This window comes from Panthera pardus, unplaced genomic scaffold, assembly GCF_024362965.1.
Source record: "Panthera pardus isolate Hobbes unplaced genomic scaffold, ASM2436296v1 HiC_scaffold_20, whole genome shotgun sequence".
Lineage (NCBI taxonomy): Eukaryota > Metazoa > Chordata > Mammalia > Carnivora > Felidae > Panthera > Panthera pardus.
In genome coordinates, this window is record NW_026526766.1 from 55086810 (window position 1) to 55103768 (window position 16959).

Genomic DNA, 16959 nt, shown 5'->3' on the forward strand with positions numbered 1-16959 from the left:
ACCAACTCTTTCACCCAAGTATATATTTTAATCTAATTTATATGCTATCTAGACCACAGTTGTCTAGTTCAGGCAGGTTTGTGGGAGGCCATTAGATGTTTTGCATAATAAGATCTGACAACACTGTATCTACAGCGTATCACTTATCTACTGGTATAAATAACTGTCAAAGAGAGGAAGGAGATATAGCGGCGTGGCTTGTTTTTAGTAATTCCTCCTGGCTCCTGGTGATGGCGGCTTCCTCTTCTGGGCACTCACTGTCATTGTTTTAATAATGCTCCTGAATCTCACCATGATCAACAAGTGTTTACTGGCATCAGCCAAATAAATGTTCCTTGATGACACGGCTTTTCTTAAATAACTTGTCAGATTGAAGTGGCTTGGATTTTGCAGAGCATTTACCTATTTTCTCTTACATTCTCAAATATTCTTCTAAGATGACCCACAACTGTCTGGTGGTCTTGCCTGCAGATTTTCTCAGGGCCCAAGTCTGTGCCTCATTTGGCCAAGGGACTCAAAGTGCCTTGAGGGGTTTGCCTGCTGCCTACTCCCCCACCTTGAGCTTCAGTTCCCTTGTAACAGGGCTGTTCTGCTCTCCCCTGCCTGACAGACTCAGCTTCTGCACCTGGCCCTATCACCTCTGCCGCATTCCTACACCTACGGTCAACTTGATCAATATGCAAAGCTCCTTTCTGCATTGAGGTCCCTGGTCACTGGCTACAGCTGAGATGCCCAGGTGTCCCTCCAGTCTCTAGAACCTAGTTTATGTCCTGGTTCTTCCAGGTCACTGCTCTCTCCTTCCTCTGAGCTTCCAAAGCATTTGGCAGCTGCCATCCAATCACATACTATTTGGGATTGTTAATAAATTGTTCCTGGAAGGGTCTCACTTGCCACAGTGGGGATGGAAGCTTCAGGACAGATAGAACTGGGACCTTCCTTCTTTAATGACTCTCTGCAAACTATGTCATTGTCATGACAGTGCTCAGAAATGACTGATGGACACACTGCTATTTCCAGCTTCCCTCTGGTCCAAGGAAGGCATACACCGTCCCTCTAAGGGAAGCTGTCAACTGCCACCAATTTTACTACCTCAAGCAGATCCACAATTTATCTTGATATTAAATGGAGAATAAGCCTTTCAGAAATGGGTATACTGTGTCTCTTCAGATGAATTTCAATAAACCTTGGTGTGTAGATAGGGTAAATGTGTTATTCCACATAGCAGGTTATAGTCTATAAAGATATGAATTTAGTATTTAAACACACAACACCCAAGTTATACTCATAGAAAAAGAATAATGCTTCTCAGACTGGAAATGAGCAAAGTTATTTTTAAAAAACCAATTTTAGATCAATCTGATTCCCCAGGTCATGGTGATGAAGGCTGACATGTCTTCAGCATTGGTTTCCTAAGCACGGCTAAGCTCAACACACACAAATCAGACATGCAGTGAGAAGCTCTTTTCTCAGACCCAGCCCAGTGCACATGACACTGGGTGGCCTACGAATCGGACTTTCCCAGCCATTTTGCTGGGGGCTGGCTTTCAGGTGATCTAAGGATGCTATCTCCAGCAGGGGTCCCAGAAAATAGTTAGACTTTATAATCTCAAACTTGCTAAACTTCTGACCTTTAAATGGATGCTTTGTGTTTTTGTTTGTTTGTTTGTTTTTCCCTAAAGGAAAACACACAGCTACTCAAAGACAGGAAATAATCAGTGCTTTACTTTGGGGGAGTTAGGATTGTCATTTTTCTCTCAATTTTGCTGGAAGGCTACTTCCAGCAAAAAGAAAACAAAATACCCCAGCGATTACCCTTGCCTAAAGAGCTGACAGCAACAAGCAAGTTGTATGGTATTTAGCTTATCTGCATTAAGGAGGGTGATGGTGGTGAGGTTATAAAATGCCATGTCTAGTATCTTTTCTTTCTCTTAGCCCTTATTACTCACATATTTGCGCACATCTATGTATGTACACACATGCACGTAAACACATACACACACTCCCTCCCTCACTCCGTCTCCCCAAACCTCACCTGGTTGATAACATAGATGCCGTAGTCTAACTGCTGACGCTGTAGGACTGGGTGCAAGTAATACAGCCAGTACTTGAGGTGTTCCTGCCGGTTACGGAATGGAATAATGATGGCCACCTTGTGGGGAGAAATGCAGTTCTTGGGGGTATAGCGGCCGCCCACCTTCACCTCTGGGTTCTGTTTCTCCACAAGCTTCAGGTCCACAGGCATATTAAATTCAATCACCATGGGGCCAACTAGAGAGGTGGAAGGAAGGAGAAGTTAGCAAGCTATAGGGTTCCCCCAGGCCACAGCCTCAGAAGACATCTCCTGAGAGGCAGTGTGGCTGTGGAAAAGACACCCCTGTCCAGTGCTAGCGTGATCCACCATCCCAAGAAACCCCTTAGTACCAGGCAAAGCCAGACAGCTGGTCAGCCTATGAAGCACTCATCTGCCCAGGACCCACTCCCCTGAGATTCTGTGTTTCTCCACCGTAAATGTTTCGAAATGGAGTGACTGCTGCTTAGACTTCCTGAAACGTTGTAAGGATCAGAGAACATGGATGAGAAAGCACTTTCTCAGAAATCCTGAGGTTGAGACCTAACCTTGCCACACCCCAGCTATGTGACCTTGGACAAATGACTTCCATCAACTCTCTGAACCTAGCCCAGTGGGAGAAAGGGGAGTGTGTGAGTGTGTGTGTGTGTGTGTGTGTGTGTGTCGGGGAGGGTGGTGTTGTGGAAATCAGCCTCAAATCAGAAGGCAGGAAGGAGGAGCACAAGTAACCCCTGTCTCAGGAAGACACCTGATGCACAGATAAAAAACAAAAAAACAAACCTCTGGGGCACCTGGGTGGCTCAGTCAGTTAAGCGTCCAACTCTTGGTTTTGGCTCAGGCCATGATCTCGCGGTTTGTGAGTTCAAGCCCCCCATCGGGCTCTGTGCTGATGGTGTGGAGCCTGCTTGAGACTCTGTCTCCTTCTCCCTCTGCCCCTCCCCTGCTCTCTCTCTCTCACTCTCTCTCAAAATAAATAAACTTTAAAAACAACAACAACAACAACAAACTCCAGAGGTAGGGACTCAAGGAACTGAGACCCCAGAGCAGACTAAGGGGAAGAGAGGAGAAACAGCTGAAAAGCACATCAAAGAAGAATGCTTGGTAAACACAGGAGATGGAGTAACAAAGGGACTAAAGAACAGAGGAAAAGTCCGAGAGGACTCCCAGGTTTCCAGCCTGGAAGCACACAGCTCCAGGTGAGAGAAATAAGTTCATAAGAGCTTAGAAGAAAAAAAAAAAAAAATCGATGAGATGTGGATGGTAGACTTTGAAACAGTGGTAGGTGAGTAGAGGGAGAGACAAACAAAGGTCAAGATCCAGACATGGAAGTCCTCGTTTCCTAAGGTGGAGCCAGGAGAGGGCTCCACTCCCCAGCTGGGGACCGTCCTTCATGTGGCCTGGATGGTGAGGGCAGGGAAAAGATGACAGGCCCAGGGGTATAGAGGGAACTGGGGACAGAGTCAGCACTCAAACCTAGGGCCCCAGTATTCCCAGCAGGCCAGATTCTCTCAAAACAGGTTCCAGGAAACATTAATTCCAGTAAGATGCTCAATGGAAGAACATGTCCCCTGGTCAAGTGAGTCTGGGAACCTGGCATACCAAAACTTGCTTCTGGAAAGTATGAGGCTCACCAAAGGTTCTGAGAAGTTGTACCACCAAGAATCCCCCTCCACTTTATTTAACCCACCATTTCCCAAACTTATTTGGCCATAGAACCATCCTACCAGGGAACACATTTTGAGAACTGTTACTCTAGTGTAACCAGCTTCACCTGTGAAGCCGACTAGCCACAAGAAAAAAGGAAACTGCGGAACAGCAGTGAGAATGCTGACCACAAACCGGGAGCAAGTTCACCTGAAATATGCTGGTGGGACCCACCCAAGGCCCAGGGCAAGGCCTTGGGTGCCCTATTTGTTTATCAATAATGTGGCACTCCAAGCACCCCTTATCCCCAGAGGTCACTCACCCTGCTGAAATGAGCCCCAGAAAAGATGTGCCTCTTGCTCCTCCTGTTTGTCAGGAGGTGCAAACTCCCCATCTCCTCTTCCCCAGCATACCCTGGTACTTTTCACCCTTCCCTCCCTCCAGTGCTGACTCAGTTCCATCATCAAGGGACCCATTCCCATTCACTTATTTTCTTCTTTTCTTAAAAAAGTGTGTTTATTCATTTATTTTGAAAGAGAGAGAGAGAGAGCACAAGAAGGGGAGGGGCAAAGAGAGAAGGAGGAAGAGGGAGAAAGAGGGAGAAAAAGGGAGAAAGAGGGAGGAAGAGGGAGGAAGAGGGAGGAAGAGGGAGGAAGAGGGAGGAAGAGTAAGAGAGAGAATCCCAAGCAGGCTCCAGCATGGGGCTCGAACCCACAAACCATGAGATCATGACCTGAGTCGAAGTCAGACGCATAACTGACTGAGCCACCCAGGCGGCCCTTGTTTATTTTCTTCTGAGACACAGATCTTATCATATCACTTTGCTGCTACAAAAACCCTGATGGCTCCTGTGTGGTCTTTGATGGAGTAAGACCAGATTTCTTACCGTGGCACCAAAGCCCTTCAGTCTCAGCTCTGCCTCCCTTCCCACTCCAATAAACCATGCTTATATCCACACTTAATCTGTGCCAGAAATGTCCTTCCTTCTTTCCTCTAACAATAGACTTTTGCATTGAGACAGACCAGAATCTTAAAATTAAACTCCCAATCTGGCTTCACCCTTTTGCTCTCATTACCAGAGCTCAGACAGCAGAACCCTGGGAGGCCCTGCTGCACAGTGCGCATGTGAAAAACATGAAAAGAAGATGCATCATTGGGCTCTTCTCACTTCAGAGGGCCCCACGACATCTGCAACCCTCCAGCTCCACCCTACCTTTGGTTCTGAAGATGCTGCTAAACATAACTCTGTTTTCGGGAACCCAAGAGGCATCTGGACTGTCACCCTACCAACTTGCTCACACCTTCTGAAACCAACCCAGAAGACAGGAATTCACACTTGGTCTGCCCAGCTTCCCTAGAGCAGACACCTGCAGGTCAGAGAACATCTTGGTTTTGCCAATTCGGGGACTGTAAAACAGTGGTCCTGAGGCAGCTTCCCGGACAGGAGAAAAGGCTGCCTGGGCCCCAGCTCAGCTCCCCCAGTGACTTGCTGGATGATCTTCAGGCAAGTACCACCCACTCTCAGGATACCTCTTTCCCATTTGCAGACTGAGGGGCTGGAACACAAGCTGCGCCGAAAGAACTCTCCCCCAACCCCACCACCACCATCACCTATGACAAAATCTGCTTTTGCTCCAGGGTTTCCTCAGCAACTGACACCACTGTCCACCCAATTCTGGGAGCTGATAACCTAGGTGGTCCATCTTCTATTCCCCCCCAGCACACTCACCCACTCACACACAGAAGGTGTCAACGGTGTGTGACAATCCACGGGAGCCAACTCAAGTGCCAGACCAGAGTCTTCTGAGGTGTTTAATGCCAACTTTTCCTATGGTATGTGTCAAAGCCACCTCCAATTTGTTTTAGTCAGTACTTTCTGGGCACCTACTGTGTGCCAGAATGTGCACCAGGTTGAGGGGCAGGGGGAGGTGACAGCAATAGGCAAGATGGCTCCTGACTTGAAGGAGCTCCCTGCTGAGGGTATGAGAACCTAAGTGAAAACTACCCTGGTTCACAGCTGTCTCAGGGACTTGCTCCTCCAGTGGCTTCATGCAGAGCTTTACTGCTGAACAGCCTCTTCTCACTCTCCTGCTCCTGTCACTGCGGACAACCCGCATCATGTCTGAAGTGCATCCAGAGCACCCTGGTCCCCGATCCTGCTACCCTGGGATATCCTTTCCCCATTTGCTTTCTCTGAAGGCTCTACAGCTCTGAGAGCCCTGTGGCTCATGCCTGAGATTGGTCAGCCCTCAGCCCTCAGCAGCGGCTGCAGACCTGGAGCCAAATGCCTCCTGGGTCCAGTGGCAGTCAGGAGGCCTCCCTGAGTGCCCCGCACACCCCCTTACCATGCTGCAGGGGCGGTCCTCCATGGCACACCCGGCTCTGTCCCAGTGACAAAATGCAGACAGCTCTGACTCCAGGAAGGCAGTGACTGGCTCTGCCTCGAACTACAATAAACTGCTATCAGACCTCAGAGTCACTGCCGGGGGCCTCAGAGAGGGATGAGGGGAGGAAGCAGAGGGCTGAGGGCTTCATGACAGTCCGCAGGCTGAGCCAAGTCTCCCTTGCTGTGCGGCGCATGGCGTGTGCTACCACAGGCCCTAGGCCCTGCTGGGCTGGCTTGTGTGTTTTCTTGGCTCTGGGAGCTGGAAGCAGGGTTACGTAAGCAGCTGAGCAGATGTGAGCCTGTCCTTGGCTCCCCCGGCTAAAGCCCCGCCACGTGGGCCTCTCGGCTGGGAGTCCAGGTCACGGCCTTGCGTGTAAGGCGCTCAATAACTTCAATGTGTGAGCTCAACTCAGACAAATTCCACCGCTCCCTTGCCCAGCATGGCAAACCCAAACACACACATGCCCCTCCACTGAAGCCCTGCTAATCTCGAGCCAACCCAGCACGGACTCCCTGCCTCACTCTCATGCTGGCTGAGCCACTAGTTCATTCCTCTTGCCTCAGCAAAAACAGGCTGGAACATCTAGTCACCCCTTCCCAACCGGCTGGCCAGTGGCTCAAGATACAATCCTTGGCCTGATGCCGGGTGGTGAGAATGTTTCACTAGCCAGTGACAAAACGGTAAAAGTGAACACAATGTACGTTGTTCTTCATCAAGCTAAATGTAACCAATGTACTGGAAGTGTCCCTTTCTCAATAACCAAGTGTCTTCCAAAATAAAGATTTCAGGGACTCCTGGGTGGCTCAGTCAGTTAAGTGTCTGACTCTTGATTTCAGCTCAGGTCAGTGTCTCATGGTTCATGAGTCCAAGCTCCATGCTGGTCTCCACACTGACAATGCAGAGCCTGCTTGGGATTCTCTCTCACTCTCACTCTCTCTGCCCCTCCCACACACTCTCAGTCACTCACTCTCTCTCTCAAAATAATAAATTAAAAAGCTTAAACAGGCTCCAGGCTCTGAGCTGTCAGCACAGAGCCTGACGCGGGGCTCAAACTCACGGACCGCTGAGATCATGACCTGAGCCGAAGTCGGCCGCTTAACCAACTGAGCCACCCAGGTGCCCCTCTCTCTGACCCTCCTCTGTTCATGCTCTGTCTCTCTCTGTCTCAAAAATAAATAAACGTTAAAAAAAATTTAAAAAAATAAATAAATAAAATAAAATAAAATGCTTAAAAAAAAAATCTATTGGCATCCAAAGTCAAGCACTTCTTACTCTTTAAATGGTGAAACGTCCTTTTATGAGATGATCATGATAGATTTTGAGATTGAATTGGGTTTGTTTTTTTAACGTGATGTTTAAAAAAAAAAAAAATCCATACTTGGCAGCCAAGGGTCAGGCCCCTAAGTTTCTCTTGGAACTTTTCCGGATAATGAAATTCAAACGTTTGGGAACTGTGAGACTAGGCAGTGCCCAGAGCTGTAGTTCTCCAGTCGGGATACCGGCAGTCTTCCTTGTCCAGACCTCAGCCCCGACAGTGTGGCATGGTGCCTCTCCAACTCAACTACAGTGCTTTTCACAGGCTCATGTGTGTAGGCCATTTTCCTCTGTCCCAATCTAATCTGAAGGCCAAATATGTGCTGGGAGCCAGGTCTTGACACATTCCCAAGGCCTGGGGTGACAGCTGTCTGCAATGGTCCCACAAACTCACGGTGCTCCTTGTGGCCCCTCGCACTAGACACGAGAAGCACCACCTACTGCACAGGGCTAGGCTGGTGCCAGGCAAGAGTGGCAGGGCCAGGTTAAGAACAGTGCTTTGCCCTTGGAGGGGAGGGAGACCAGCAAACAATGGTGAGGTGACAGTGGCAACAACAGCTGAAACGGCACAAACTCTGGTGTTGGGGAAGAAGAGTCAAGGAAAGCCTTGCAGAGAAGCAGCTCCTATCAGGGAGGACGGATCACACAAGAGTTGTGTCCACTTGGCAGCCATGGAGACAGAGTAGGCCAGCAAATCTTACCTGAGTGTGCGGCACACAGCTATTCTCCCCACTTCCCTGCTACTGATGCAAGCAACCAAGAGGATTTTGATACACTTCAAGGAAACCTGATGTAAGAGCATGGGACAGACAGCTACCAGAAGGGACATCTCAAGTCTCATGTTAACCATTGCTGGTTAAATTTTAAAATCGAGCTCACAAAGGCTTCAAAGGTACTGGAAATAGGGGCACCTGGGTGGCTCAGTCGGTTAAGTACCCGACTTGGGCTCAGGTCATGATCATGCAGTTTGTAAGTTCGTGCCCCTCATCAGGCTCTGTACTGACAGCTCAGAGACTGGAGCCTGCTTCAGATTCTGTGTCTCCCTCTCTCTGCCCCTCCCCCGCTCATGCTCTGTGTCTCTTTCTCTCCCCAAAATAAACAAACATTGAAAAAAATTTTTTAAAGTACTGGAAATTATTTATTTCTCAAACTAGATGTTCATGACATTTTTCTCTATACCTTTGGGTATATCTTTAAAATTAAACAATAAAGGGGTACCTGGGTGGCTCAGTTAAGCATTCAACTTTGGCTCAGGCCATGATTTCACGGTTCGTGAGTTCGAGCCCTGCGTTGGGCTTTGTGCTGACAGCTCAGAGCCTGGAACCTGCTTCGGATTCTGTGTCTCCCTCTCTCTCTGCCTCTCCCCTGCTCACACTCTGTCTCTCTCTCTCTCTCTCTCTCAAAAATAAACATTAAAAATATTTTTTTAATCAAACAATAAATATTTTAAAACATAACCCAAGGACAAGAAGTGTGACCCCCTCTTTCTTCCCTTTCCCAATAAGCAAAGGTTTTCCAAAATAAAGATTTTAGGGGCACCTGGGTGGCTCGGTCAGTTGAGCATGTGGCTTTTGATTTCAGCTCAAGTCATGATCCCAGGGTCGCGGGATCAAACCGTGCCAGGCTCCGCATTGAGCGTGGAGCCTGCTTAAGATTCTCTTTTCCTCTGCCCCTCCCCAGCTCGCACTTTCTCTCTCTAAAATAAAAATCAATAAATAACCAAAATGAAGATTTCAAAACATACAACTCAGTGACCAGAAAACAGGAATAATCTAGTCCTAATGCTGACTTGATAGGTCTCAGGCACACCATACACTCAATACAATGTCAACACCCACTGTTCTTTCTGCCAACTCACCATCCAAGCCACTATTAGACTCCAGGAACGGAAATGCTTTTTCAGCAGGAAGCAGAACACATTTGTGGTCTCAGAACCCTGCATTTGGGGGCACAGAGAAAAACAACGTATTTGCTCAAAAAATGAAGAAGCCTACCAGAGGAGGTCTGCAAAGCAGAGCCCAGGTGGCCAAGAGGAGACTGGACTAATTGAGAACAGTGGCATCAGTTGCCCCTCTATCTCTGTAGAAGTGGCCCTGGCACATGGCTGAACAGCCACACTTTGTAGATCTTCCAAAAATATGATCTGAAAGTGACCTGGCCATCAACGAACCATCTACGAACCATCCACATTAGCGAAACTGGCCTTTCTTACACCCTGCCCTCTCCCCCATTAAATTCCCACCCAATCGTCAAACAAAGGCCAAGTACTCTCTTTTTGTCACTTTATTTTTAAAGGTTTGTTGTTGTTGTTGTTTTAGTAATCTCTACATCCAACGTGGGGCTCACAGCCCTGAGATCAAGAATTGCATCCTCTTCTGACTGAGCCAGCCAGGCACCTCAAGGCCAAGTACTCTTATTTGCTACTGCACTGGCTTTCTTTTCTTTTTTTCTTTTCTTTTCTTTTCTTTTCTAATGTTATTTATTTTGAGAGAGAGACAGAGAGTATAAGTGGAGGAGGGACAAAGAGGGAGAGACAGAATCCGAAGCAGGCTCCAGGCTCTGAGCTGTTGGCACAGAGCCCAACATGGGGCTTGAACCTATGAACTGTGAGATCATAACCTGAGCTGAAGTCAGACACCTAACCGACTGAGCCATCCAGTCACCCCTGCACCAGCTTTCAAAATGCTGGTGAGATTTCTTTCTATCGAAGAGGTTCAAACTGTGGAGTGCAAGAGGAATCATTTGGGAAAGCATATAAAACTACAGATTCTTGTCTCCTACCCCCCAGAGTTCCTGATTTGGTAAGTTTGGGACTGAGGCCCGGGATTCTGCATTTTTTTAATGTTTTTTATTTATTCTTAAGAGAGAGACACAGCATGAGCAAGGGACGGGCACAGTGAGAGAGGGACACAGAATCTGAAGCAGACTCCAGGCTCTGAGCTGTCAGCACAGAGCCCCGACATGGGACTCAAACTCACGAGCTGTGAGATCATGACCTGAGCTGAAGTCGGACACTCAACTGACTGAGCCACCCAGTCACCCCTCGGGATTCTGCATTTTAACAAGCACTTTATCTAGATAACTTTAGCACAGGTTCCTGGACTGTATTTTGAGAAATGGTGGTTTACAGGTTCATTCATTGACCAGCACCCTCCTCTCACCCCCATAAAGCTCTTTAAGAGTGAGTACCAAGAAAAACAATCTATACTCAGGAGCTACTGTGTATATCTGCTGTCTGACAATATTTATCATATGATAGAACATGTTTCACTTTTGGTTTTTGCAATGGAACAGATATAATAACTATGTTGAGCCCTAAGGTACGAATATCTACATTTTAACTCTTCTCCAGTCTTTAACTTTCTAAGTCACATTTTCTCTTTCTCTGATTTTAATTTATTTATATCTGTCCTTTTTATGGTATGTATCCTTATAAGCTACATCAAAAACCTTTGTGGGGGCGCCTGGGTGGCTCAGTTGGTTAAGCATCTGACTTTGGCTCAGGTCATGATCTCATGGTGTGAGTTTGAGCCCAGCATGGGGCTCTGATTTGACGGTGTGGAGACTGCTTTGGATTCTCTCTCTGCCCCTCCCCCTTCGTGCATATGCACACACACTCTCTCATTCTCAGAATAAACAAACTTAAAAAAAAAAAAAACAAAAAAAAAACAAAAAAAAACAAACCAAAAACCTTTGTGAAAGAAGTAAAGTAACAATCCTTCAAAGTTCAAACCAAATGTCATCTCTTCTTCAAAGCTTTCCCTGAACCCTTGGACCGATCAGTCCCTGCTCTAGATGCCCACAACACCCTTTCCAAATCAACATTACAACGTTTACATGCCCTTTGGCATGAGGGCACCAGTCTGTCTACGGGCTCCCTCCATTAGACCCTCCTTTCCTTGAGGGTAAGGGTTGTGTCCCATTCCTTTCTGTACTTGGGACAGCTTCTGATAGAGTAAAATCACAAATGTCTGTTGACCCACACAGTACTTGCTCAACTATGAATTTAAGCAGAGAACTAACAGAGCAAGAACCATCTTGCTTTTGGTGTTTGAGAATCTAGATTGTTGTCCTAATGACACATCTATGACCAAGGCACCAAGGCCAAAAACACTCTCCTTCCTAAGCTCTAAATATGCCTTTTGTGTCCAGATATAGCACCTGATTCATGATCTAAGGGAGAGCCCCTACCCTCCCTTTTAAAATGAGTTTCCTCCAGGTTCTTGGCCTGTAATTTGAGATTCTGTGGCAGTGGACAAGCCTAACCTAATGAAAACGTGGCATTTCCTCATCTAAACCTCACACCGCCACATCGAATAGGCTCTTCACCAAATAACATTTGTTCCTTGAGAGAATAACCCCAAAATTCAGTCTGATGTGGGTCTTGAGATCACCAGAAAAGCCTTGAGTGGTCACTCAATCCAGGATTCTATCACCAAGAGTACCAAGGCCTAAACCTACGGAACAAAGCCAAAGTCAGATTCTATCACCTTGAAGCGTCAAGGATCTACCTCAAACCAGAACTCGAAAGAGTCGTGGCAGACCAGGGGTGGAGGAATATTAAGAATTATGTTTCCAGGATTCAACCTGTATTACAAAGCTGTAATCATCAAGACAGTATGGTACTAGCACAAGAACAGACACTCAGGTCAATAGAACACAATAGAGAACCCAGAAATGGACCCACAAACATATGGCCAACTAATCTTTGACAAAGCAGGAAAGAATATCCAATGGAAAAAAAAACAGTCTCTTCAGCAAGTGGTGCTGGGAAAACTGGACAGCAACATGCAGAACAATGAACCTGGACCACCTTCTTACACCACACACAAAAATAAACTCAAAATGGATGAAAGACCTAAATGTAAGACACGAATTCATCAAAATCCTCGAGGAAAAAGCAGGCAAAAACCTCTTTGACCCTGGCCACAGCAACTTCTTACTCAGCACATCTCCAGAGGCAAGGGAAATAAAACCAAAAATGGACTATTGGGATCTCATCAAAATAAAAAGCTTCTGCACAGCGAAGGAAACAATCAGCAAAACTAAAAGGCAACCAACAGAACGGGAGAAGATATTTGCAAACGACATATCAGATAAAGGGTTAGTATCCAAAATCTATCAAGAACTTCTCAAACTCAACACCCAAAAAACAAATACTCCAGTGAAGAAATGGGCAAAAGACATGAATAGACACTTCTCCAAAGAAGACTGGCCAACCGATACATGAAAGTACGCTCCACATCACTCATCATCCGGGAAATACAAATCAAAACCACAATGAGTTACCACCTCACACCTGTCAGAATGGCTAACATTAACAACTCAGGCAACAACAGATGGTGACGAGGATGCAGAGAAAGAGGATCTCTTTTGCACTGCTGGTGGGAATACAAACTGGTGTAGCCACTCTGGAAAACAGTATGGAGGTTCCTCAAAAAATTAAAAATAGAACTACCCTATGACCCAGCAATTGCACTACTAGGTATTTATCCAAGGGACACAGGTATGCTGTTTCAAATGGGCACATGCACCCCGATGTTTATAGCAGCACTATCAACAATAGCCAAAGTACAGAAAAAGAGCCCAAATGTCCATTGATGGATGAATGGATAAAGAAGATGTGGTGTGTATACACACACACACACACACACACACACACACACACACACATACATAATGGAGTATTACTCAGCAATCAAAAAGAATGAAATCTTGCCATTTGCAACTACATGGATGGATCTAGAGCGTATTATGCTAAGTGAAATTAGTCAGAGAAAGACAAATATCATATGACTTCACTCATATGAGGACTTTAAGATACAAAACAGATGAACACAAAGGAAGGGAAGCAAAAATAATACAAAAACAGGGAGAGGAACAAAAACATAAGAGGCTCTTAAATATGGAGAACGAACAGAGGGTTACTGAAGGGGCTGTGGGAGGGGGATGGGCTAAATGGGTAAGAGGCATTAAGGAACCTACTCCTGAAATCACTGTTGCACTATATGCTAACTAACTTATATGTAAATTTAAAAAAATAATAGGGGCGCCTGGGTGGCTCAATCGGTTAAGCGTCCGACTTCAGCTCAGGTCACGATCTCGCAGTCCGTGAGTTCGAGCCCCGCATCGGGCTATGGGCTGATGGCTCAGAGCCTGGAGCCTGCTTCCAATTCTGTGTCTCCTTCTCTCTCTTCCCCTCCCCCGTTCATGCTCTGTCTCTCTCTGTCTCAAAAATAAATAAAACGTTAAAAAAAAAAATTAAAAAAATAAAAAAATAATAAATTAGGGGCACCTGGGTGGCTCAGTCAGTTAAGCAGCTGACTTCAGCTCAGGTCATGATCTGGTGGTTTGTGGGTGGAACCCCACGTTGGGCTCCGGGCTGACAGCTTGGAGTCTGGAGCCTGTTTCGGATTCTGTGTCTCCCTCTCTCTGCCCCTCCCCTGCTCATGCTCTATCTCTCTGTATCTCAAAAATAAATAAATGTTAAAAAAAAAAAAGAAGTAAAAAACATTAAAAAATTAAATTAAATTAAAATTTTTAAAAATTAAAAAAAAAAAAAGAATTATGTTTCAGGGATGCCTGACTGGCTTAGGTAGTAGAGGATGTGACTCTTGATGTCAGAGTCCTGAGTTCAACCCCTGCATAGAGCTTTAAAAAATTAAATAAAATAAAAAAGAGGGAAAGAAAGGTAGGAAAAAAAATTTTTTTAAGGAATTATGTTTCTGCTCCAGGGCTGCACATGAAGGAAAATGAAGGGCAGAGGGATTGACATACTTTCTCAAGGACACTCTTTGATTAGCAAAAAATAAAAAATAAAAAATAAAAAATAAAAGGCCATCCTTAAGAGAATGCCAAAAATTCCAAAGACCTGAGTTAAAAAGGTAAATGTTCATAAAAGTCTAATCTAAAGAGGCAAAAAGTAGTTGCCTATGGCCAGGGGTGACAAAGGAGATTAAATGTAAATGGGCTGGAGGGGTCTTATTGGGTGATGAAAATTTCTAAAACTAGATTATGATGATGGATGCATAGCACTGTCAAGTTACTAAAACTAACTTAATTACACCCTTAAAACAGGTGGATTTTATGTTTGATATGTAAATGATACCTCAATTAAGTTGTTTAAAAAAAAAAAAAGTCACCATCACTTACAGCGTCTGTAAAACTTTAAAACTACCTGACAGTGACCAGAAAAGTCAGGAGTCTATCCAGGATTTTATCTAGCATCAAGGCAAGGCTTGTCCTTACCAAGCAATAATAAAGGTGCTTTTTATCATTTAAAAAAAAAAAAAAAGTCATCATTATCTTCCACTCATTAATCCTTTAGGGGTTCTGATGTTCATGGATGTGTCTACACAGTGGACAGCACACACGTCGCTCTACTCTCTCTACACTGTGCCCATTGAGCTTGTCTCGGAATCCTTCTTAATCTGGGGTTCCAGGGAGCCACTAACTGATCCAAGTGGCCTAAAAGTAAATCTTATTTGACTTGACTGCTCTAAACTCTTCTCAAACACATTTCTCTACCATATGTGGTCATGGCTTTGGAACTGAGGGAGTCAGGAGAAGCAAGTTCAGAGCACTGGGAAACCTCAAGGAGGCCCCCGAAACGGGAGTGATAGCACACTTCTGTCCCGGGATGACCCGAAGAGAAAGTTTCCACCCTTAGTGAAACCACAGAGATGCAAGGTCCTGAGGTCAAGAAACTGTGCTGGGGACCACAGGCTTTTAAAGCCCCATAAACAGGCTTCTCAGTGTTGTCCTCCAGGGAAAACCGTCCCAGAAGGAATTTCTGTTTTGTTTGGTCCTGGCCCAAAGGCAGAGTTCCTCCTCACTCAGCTCTTCTCCCTCTGGCTTCCCTCTCTCCCTCCCTCCCTCCCTCCCTCTGGTGGAAATTGTGGAAATTCTGGAAAGTGCTCCTGCCCACAGTTACCACTACCAGGAAAGGCTGGGAAGTCAATTTGCCTGGAAATTCTGTTAGCCCCAGGAAGATCTTGGGGGATCTCTCTCATCTTAGAACTATAACACTTCTGCAAGAGAAGATAGGAGCTTCTCAGAAAGGATTCGAATAACTTAAGGCCTGGTGTTTTATTTTAAGACCTTCCCCTCCAGACTGAGGCCGTCTTCCTGTGTCCTCTGGGTACTCTGCTCTGAGCCCCGGGCCAGTCACCAGTCACCAGCAGGTAGCCCAGAGCCTGCCACTTGAGGACTCCAGGCCTGGGATGACAGGAGCCACATTTGCCTGCATTCCCTAGGATTACCCTCCCCCTCCTCAGGCTGCTGGGGGAGAACACTTTGCACCTTCCTAGGCGATTTGTTAGAAACGATACAGAAATGTGACACACAGTTGTACAGGAACCAAACTCAGTTTCCAAGAGAGAAGCAGCATGGTAGGAAGAGGCTCAAATCCCTGCTTTCCCTTCAAAAGGCCACAGACAGGTTTCATAACCTCTGAACCTTGCCGGTGATAGCGCAGTGCCTAATACAGAGCAGACCTACAGCATATACATGCTGAATAAATATATGACTAATACATCCAAGCCTCACACTCTAAGAGGTAAAGTCACTCTTTTTTTTTTTTTAATTTTTTTTTTTTTAACGTTTATTTATTTTTGAGACAGAGAGACAGAGCATGAACGGGGGAGGGTCAGAGAGAGGGAGACACAGAATCTGAAACAGGCTCCAGGCTCTGAGCTGTGAGCACAGAGCCCGACGCGGGGCTCGAACTCACGGACCGCGAGATCATGACCTGAGCTGAAGTCGGCCGCTTAACCGACTGAGCCACCCAGGCGCCCCAAAGTCACTCTTAATACAACTCAGTAAGAGGCTCAGGAGTCATAAAGATAGACTGTTTGCTGAAGTGAATCAGCTGCGTTCAGCTATACTAGCACACTTAAAATGTGGAGGAACAAAGGGTAGTAAAGTGGTTATAGAAAAAAAATTGATGCTGAGAGACCACACAAAAAGGAAACAATCTATATTCAAAAAAAAGATAGCACGGGCAAAGTTAACAGAGGACAGATTCAGATCCAGAATCTGCAATGTCTGGGACCAGCAATGGATTAATATCCAGGATGCATAACGAACTCTTGCATATCATCAAAATAAAAAATGTTGGGGCACCCGGGTGGCTCAGTCGGTTAAGCATCCGACTTTGCCTCAGGTCATAATCTCACAGTTTGTGGGTTCGGGCCCCTCATCAGGCTCTGTGCTGACAGCCCAGAGCCTGGAGCCTGCTTCAGATTCTGTGTCTCCCTTTCTCTCTGCCCCTCCCCTGCTTGCGCGCTGTCTTCTCTTGCCTTCAAAAATAAATAAACATTAAAAAAAAAAAAAAAGGAAAAGAAAGAAAAATGTTCAGAGTCCCACTGGGAGGGGAAAAAAAAGCACAGATAAATGATTATCACAAATAAGCAATTTACCAAAGAAGAAACCCAATGGCCATCAAGCATATGAAGAAATGCCCATTCTCATTTGTCATCAGAGAAAAGCAAGTTAAAACAACAACTATCCCAGCATTATCAATTCACTCAGCAAAAATTAGGAAGC

At 45.8% G+C, this 16959-nt stretch overlaps 1 protein-coding gene and 1 long non-coding RNA gene across 4 annotated transcripts in view; one reads left to right on the forward strand and one right to left on the reverse strand.

The window, feature by feature from the left end:
- B4GALT1 (beta-1,4-galactosyltransferase 1) overlaps nucleotides 1-16959 on the reverse strand; it is a 56121-nt gene that overhangs the window by 21236 nt on the left and 17926 nt on the right. For all 3 annotated transcript variants that reach the window (XM_019424168.2, XM_019424166.2, XM_053908047.1), the window contains exon 2: nucleotides 2033-2268. In XM_019424168.2, the coding sequence (XP_019279713.2) occupies nucleotides 2033-2268 (236 nt within the window). The remainder of the gene's footprint in view (nucleotides 1-2032; nucleotides 2269-16959) is intronic.
- Nucleotides 3135-7101, forward strand: LOC128778605 (uncharacterized). The gene is made up of 2 exons (XR_008424230.1): nucleotides 3135-3264; nucleotides 4792-7101. It is a non-coding gene; the product is annotated as an uncharacterized LOC128778605 (long non-coding RNA).